General features: G+C 35.7%; 1 protein-coding gene across 1 annotated transcript in view; it reads right to left on the reverse strand.

Annotated features, from left to right (window-relative positions):
- The window catches only part of TDO2 (tryptophan 2,3-dioxygenase), a 19,244-nt gene extending 12,472 nt beyond the window's left edge, over positions 1-6,772 (reverse strand). Inside the window, exons 1-5 of the mRNA XM_081813106.1 lie at positions 6,683-6,772; positions 6,355-6,460; positions 5,008-5,098; positions 2,715-2,785; positions 1,193-1,330 (exon numbers count right to left, since the gene is read on the reverse strand). Of these exons, the coding sequence (XP_081669232.1) occupies positions 1,193-1,330; positions 2,715-2,785; positions 5,008-5,098; positions 6,355-6,460; positions 6,683-6,717 (441 nt within the window). The 5' untranslated portion in view covers positions 6,718-6,772. The remainder of the gene's footprint in view (positions 1-1,192; positions 1,331-2,714; positions 2,786-5,007; positions 5,099-6,354; positions 6,461-6,682) is intronic.
- Positions 6,773-7,161: the final 389 nt, after the last annotated feature.

Below are 7,161 nucleotides of genomic sequence, written 5' to 3' on the forward strand. Positions count from 1 at the left end.
CACTGTAATGGTTTCTTCTATTGTGAGAGGTCATCAGTTTTACTCTCTTAGATATCACCAAGTACAGGGATACAAAACTGCCTAGAGAGACCTGTGATTTGACCTTACCGAAGAAAGAAAATTGAGCTCCCTAAACATCATTGTTGCTGTCGATTAATCAATTTAAAGATGAAATGTGTATACAGTTTGGGAAATGTCATATATGCATGTGCATACGTATGTACATATACACACACATACATATATACAGATATATGTTTATGTGTTTGTGTACTAATTTTTTCCCGAGATAAAGACACGTGGACATTGAGTGATATTTCTTATTCTATAGTGCTAAAAGATTCTTTATAGATATTATTCAATCCCTCCTAAAATTTGTACTCTTGGATATCATCATTGATCTCACTATCTAGTATCACTATGAGCACAATGAGATATTACCAGTGAAACAAATGAGATATTGCCTCACACAAAATAGGCAATCAAAAAATGTTATTACTCCCACCCCACAACCACCCAAACTCTTAGATCCTTCTAAGCTTCCTTCATCTAATTGGCTTTAAGACTTCAATTTTTTTTAAAACCACCACAGAGGAATTTTACTACATTTCTCTTTGACCTTCACGCATGGTGGAGACACTGCCTATTACAACATTAAATGCACCGGATGTTCTTAAGAAAATCTCTTCTCCAATTCTGGTATGAAAAAAACTTTTTAAAAAAATATACGTATGGCTTTGGCTGCCTGGAAATGCAGAGCTAACATTTATAGTTCAATCCATAACTTAAACCGACACTTTTGCTGACAGGCTTCCCGTCAACTCTTGTTTCTCTTCTATTTTTAGCTTGCAATTTTTTAAAATTCAGCTACAGGTGTCATGTCAGTTGTGTTAGCCATTTTGATAAGTTGTCTAAAATTCTTTTTAATGGCTTCTTGGCCTTTTGGCTAAGATCAAGCGTAAAATCCTTTTTGGATAAAAACAGGGCACACGACAATGAATTGAAATTAATCGATCACATTATGTTTGTGTGTACAAGTGAGTGAGGACATATTTTTACTAACTTCTCAAATGCTTTGTGATTAAGACTCCGGCGAGTTTGTAGTGGAATAGGTTCCTTACACAGCACACACGTTCCCCTTTTACCCCACCGGAAAGAAAGGGCAAACGCCACTGCCTTCTTACAAAGCCACGGGTCCACACCTGAAGTCGTTGAAGTCCAAGGCCGTCATGGTTTCCAGAACGGAAAACTGCTGCACCAGTAGTTTCAGAATCACCGCCACCCGGTGCATCCGAGTGACAACCTTCAGCATGTTCCTTTCATCCCTGACCTGATGGTTGAGAAATGAAACATCGGGTCATCAATCCTGATTTCTAGAAGATACAAAATAGCCTATCAACAACAAAGTACTCCTATTGACTTTCTCTATTTTAAAGAGGAACATGGGAATTAAAATTTGCCAGAAGATGTATTGAATTAGTAGCCACTCTAAGTTGTGTGCAAAGATTGTCTGCAAAATCAGAATCATCTCTCTTTCTTTAAAAATAGAAAATTATATGGAAGCAAGTGAGAGGTCAATTTTGGAACACAACCACCACTGATGTCAAAGTAAATTTCTCTCTTTTAGTTTGCTTCGAGGAATAAAGTTCAAGGAAACATGGAAACTTCTGGGTGAGGATTAAGCAACACCTGGATAAATCTCCTTTTTACGGAGGGCCCCAAACTTGCTATTAACATAAATGGCAATGGTATTCACATGTGTGAGAAGAGTATTGTGTGTGCAGAGGTGTCATGGAACAGGGGCTCAGAGGCAGGGGGACTAGGATGTGTGCGGTTTGGGAGAGGTACGTGGGAGCAGGAAGAGGGTGTGAGGTGGGGAAGTGCAATTCAGACTTCTGCAACCACCTCATGCTCTGCTCTGCTCTCCTCCCACGCTTGATCCTCCCCAGTCCTTCCCTCCGTATTCCCCTCCTCCTCCTCTCTTTTCTTTGTCTTTCTCCTTCTTCTTCTTTCTTTTAAGATTTATTTATTTATTTGAGAGAGTGAGAGAGAGTGAGAGCAAGGGAGGAAAGAGAGAACATGAGCAGGGAGAGGGAAGAGGCAGAGGGAGAAGCAGACCCCCCGCTGAGCAGGGAACCCCGATTGGGGGTGGGGGGGGCTCCAGTCCAGGACCCTGGGATCATGATCTGAGCAGAAAGCAGACCCTTAACCTACTGTGCCACCCAGGCATTCTCTTTTTCTTTCTTCTACTACTCTCTTCCTACCTCCTCTCTCTTCTTGTTTCACTTTCCTCATCATTGTTCCCATCTTCCCATAGCAAATATTCATTAGAAATAAAATCTTTAAAGAAAACACACACACACACACACAAAAGAAAGAAATACAATTCTGGTACCTATTAGTTAAAGGGTCTATATTAGCTATCTTGGCAATCTACCACCATATATAACAACTTACTTTAAGGGCAAAAAAAAAAATCGAGTTCTCAACAAGGGACCTGAAACTGAAATTTGAAAGGAAGTGAAAGCAATGTGTAGCTCTAAGGTAGTAGAGGCACTGGGAAAGTATGACCACACTCTTGTCCACTCGGAAGGGGTTTTAAAATGTTTCCATTAAGCAATAATCCCATCATTTGGTGGTAAGTTTTTCTAATTAACAATATTCTACATTCTCAAAAAAAAGTATAAATCCAATATGGTGACATAAGAACTCACATGGCCATTCTGAAAAATCTCTCGAACGGAATCTAATTCCCAGAGGATTTGCTTAAACCAGAGTTCATAAGCTGCAATGAGAGAAATCATTGTCAATTCAAAAGGTATGGGAGTCTTTTTGACCATAATTACATGAAAGACATGGTTAACACATTGAAAAAGAAATAAAATGTAATTTTAAAATAATAAATACCAATATAGCCTTATATTTATGCTATAAACAAATATTAGTGATAATGTTACAATAGTCTTCTTTTATTGAATGTTTTACTCTGCCAGCCATGTTATCTATATGCTTCATATTCATTATTATTATTTTGATTTCTTTCAACAAATGAATTGTCTAGGTCTTTTAAGATATAGCACATAATCTAACTCTAACTTCCTGTGTGGAAGTTGGAGGTGTATGGGAAAGCAGAAGTGATACTCATCTCCATCTATAAACTGAGACTTTAATAGTCACTAACCTGATGAATATGAGAAAATTTTGTTTTCTGGAGGCTTGGAATATTATGGGGAGGACAAGCTTGTGAATAGTCCAAAACTTCATTATATTCATCTACTTCCCTCAGTACATAACCCAACGCTTGGCATAAGATAAACACTGGGTGATTATTTTATGAATAAATGAACTAAATAGCCAGTGTAGTCATTAGATGAGCATAGAATATCAAAAATCTTGGAGCTATCTGGTGCATTCTATTTGGAGCTATTGTATGGGTAAAGTCTATGTTTCTGTACTACATAGAGAATCAAATTATAATTTGAAATTACATCTAAGGAGACTTCTAGGGATTCTAATTTTCATATTTGGACCAAGAGCAAATCAAATGTTTATTAATCAGTTTCTGTATCTTTTAATTCAGGTTTAACTTTGTGTGGCTAGTTCCATGACCCACTGACCACATGCCATAACTGAAGGATGGAAGGACAATCTCCCTAGCAAATCATGATAGCTCCCATTTGTTGTATACTTATCTTGTGCTATACTTGGGCTAAGTGCTCAAGGCACATTAGCTCATTTCATCTTCACAAGAACTCCATGAATGAGAAGATAAAATAACTGTCTCCATTTTACAGATGGAGAAATAGAATTACTGGTCAAGAAACCTGACCAAGGTCACACAATTTATAGTGGTGGAGATGGGATTCTAAACCATTTTCTCATTCCAAATCTGTGCTCCCCTGCCACGATTCCTTTTCTATTGATTTTTGTCTTGGCCTAAATCACCAATAAAAATGTAAACATGAAAACAGGAGAGGTAACACATCAACTCAATTATTTTCCATCTTTATTTTTTTACTCTAAGGGGTTGATCATTTTAACCAGTCAGTGAAGCAAACAACAATTTGAGGAAAAGACACAAAGAACTGGTAGGGAAAGAAAACCTGTCTAGAAGTGGAGCACTGACAAGTATGAATCACTGGACCTGGTCAGACAGAGGACACTATTAGGGCACCAACAATCTTAGAGTAAATCTTAATATTTTGGGGTCACGGACCTCTTTAAGACACATATTCATGAAATTTTGCATACAATTTCAATGAGTTCAGGGACTTTCTAAACTCCTGAAGTCATGAATTCCTACGTTAAAAACCACTGCCCAGAGGTAAGAAGTCTGGAGAGAATAAATGCACACTTTAGAAAAATTTTACTTTTCTGTTTAGTAGCAGATCTATATACGATTATGTAAAGTCACAATAAATTTGAGTGTTTATTTCTTAAAAAGAGTTTTTTATTTATTTTTTAAAACATTTATTTATTTATTTATTTATTTATTTATTTATTTATTTTACAGGGGGTGGGCAGAGAAAGGGAGAGAGAGAGAATCTCCAGCAGACTCCCCGTTCAGCAAGTAGCCTGATGTAGGTCTCCATCCCACAACCCTGAGATCATGACCTAAGCTGAAATCAAGAGTCAGTCACTCAACCAACTGAGAAACCCACATATCCCTTGAAAATAGTTTTTTTAAGTTCCAAGTTGAAAAATAGTAACATTTTATCTTGTAAATTCTTTGTGAATTCCAAGAGATAGAAAGTTCCCTTGGATTTAAGAAGGAGCTAAAGTCCTACCTGATCCAGTTAGCAGTGAAGTAACATAAAGAAGACTGTTATGAATTCTAGAGGGATGCCTTATGAAAATTTATCTGGCAGCAAAATATTCTCAAGCATTTCTAAGGTAGGTGATTCCTTGATCTTTCACCATCTTATAGTTAAAAGTATTGTAGCTTTCCTCATTATTGTTGGGAAATGCCTGTGGAATAGTTACTATCCAACCTTTTGTGCACCTTACCTTGATGAGTTATGATAAAAAGATGTTCATCATGGATTTTATTTCCTTTTATTTCACTTTGAAGTTCCTGTGCATTCAAAACCTTTTCCAACTTTAAAGAAACAAACAAACAAAAAAGAAAGACTAATTTTGTATAAACTTACAGTTATAAGATGGATAAGTTACGGGTATCTAAAGTATAGCATAGTGATTATAGCGAATAAACTATTATATTCTTAAAAGTTGCTAAGAGAATAGGTCTTAAATATCCTCACCACAAAAAAGAAATGGTAATTATGTGATACAATGCATATGTTAGTTAATATTATGGTAGTAATCATTTTGTAATACATAAGTGTGTCAAATTACCATGTTATATACCTTAAATTTACACAGTGTTACACTTCAATTATATCTCAATAAAGCTAAGAAAAGATTTTTAAAAAGAAAGATTAATTTTGAAGTTATAAAACTTTTTTATCAATTTTAATAAGAAGTAGAATATAATATCGAAAAAAAATCCCCAAATTCTTTAGAAGAAACTATTGTTTTTTAAACAATTATGAGTCTTAATCATAAAGAATGAGTTAAATTTATGATTTTTATTCTCTTCAGAAGAACTTACATTGGGTAGGATTCTATCATAATAAGTACTATTGCACTCAATGAGAAATTGCATCCTTTCTATCTCTTGAAATAAGTATGATAAAAGCTTGGTAATTTACTTGGCTCACTGTTTATCTTCTATTCTTTTATCCCCCAAAGAGCGTATTCTAAGAAGATCTTAACATTCTTTATCAGCTCATCCTTAGAAACCCATCAATGAAAGTAGCAAAGGCTCTAAACATTTCACTTCTTAAAAAATATAGAAGACAAACAGGCCATATTTATGACCTCCAAATACTGCATTTGTAATATCCCTCTTTCATTTACTAATGATTTCAAGAAAACATGTGTCTTCAACTTTTCTACTTTACAATAAGGGATTTAAAAAATACATTTTTCTGGATACATTTACAATTATCTAGGCTGGGATGTTAGAGACCATGTCCTATTTACACAAGTTGTGCAATGCCTGCCAGTTATCTACACTTTATCTTATCATTTACGCTCTTCTGCTCAAGATTCTGCACTCTGCTTGTACCGTACCTCTGTCAGAGACGTGAATTTTCATAGAGGAGTCTCCTGAATTGTGCTAACAAAAGTTGAAAAAGCATACATTTGCGTCTTTATGTCCAGAAAACTTTCTGGTGACTGAGAAAAAAAAGTAAAAACAAAAACAAAGAACAAAAAAACCCCCAAAACATGAAAATGTCACTTCGCAGAATTTAGCACCTAACCATGGAAGCTGAGCCCTCTATGACTTACATGCAAGTAGTTTCCATAGAGAAGTCCTCCTTTGCTGGCTCTGTTCACAGCGGTTTGTGATTTGTCTTCTTCATTGCCTTCTATGGATAATTTTTTAAAGGCACATCTACAGATTCAATAAGGGAGGAGTAAAACAGGAGATCTTGAGAAAACATAATAACTAACAATATGAGTGATGAAAATTCTCTCGCTAATGGATTTTAAAGGAGATTTTTAACAAGAGAAGAAGGATGGCAATTTTGAATGCTTTTGAAATTCAGAAATGGAAGCGTTCTTAGTTGGCATTTCTAAGAGCCTGACCATCCTTCAAAGAGAGGTAAATACTCACCCAAAGTTGTTTCCTAAAAATGGGCACCCACTCATTGTGAAAACGCCCTGTCTGATAAGCTCTGAGGTTTGACTATGGACGGATGATATCATTGACCTTCCCAGATGTTCTACAGCTGCCTTTTATATATCCTGCTTTCTCTTCACCAGCCAATCAGCCCTCTCTGTGTGCTCTTAGCTAGGTTCTCATTTCAATTGGTACAGAAGCTGAACTCTGTAAACTTTGGAGAGGATCTGTGTTGGGAACAGTTTGATAAAAAAAAAAAAGTAGTATTCTGCCAGACCAAATCATTTGACTAGCTAAGTTCTGCTTTTATATTCAAAATAACAAACATTAAATAAATCAATGGAGGTCAAATTTAAAAAATGACCTTTAATTATTCTATTCTGAGGACACATTTGGCATAGTGTTAGGATATACAACATAATGAGCTTGTAAAAAAACAAATATTTATTCTCTCAGTCTCAGAGCTGGATATT

The sequence above is a fragment of the Leptonychotes weddellii genome, chromosome 2, assembly GCF_054177405.1.
Source record: "Leptonychotes weddellii isolate Sample4059 chromosome 2, ASM5417740v2, whole genome shotgun sequence".
In the NCBI taxonomy this organism is placed as follows: domain Eukaryota; kingdom Metazoa; phylum Chordata; class Mammalia; order Carnivora; family Phocidae; genus Leptonychotes; species Leptonychotes weddellii.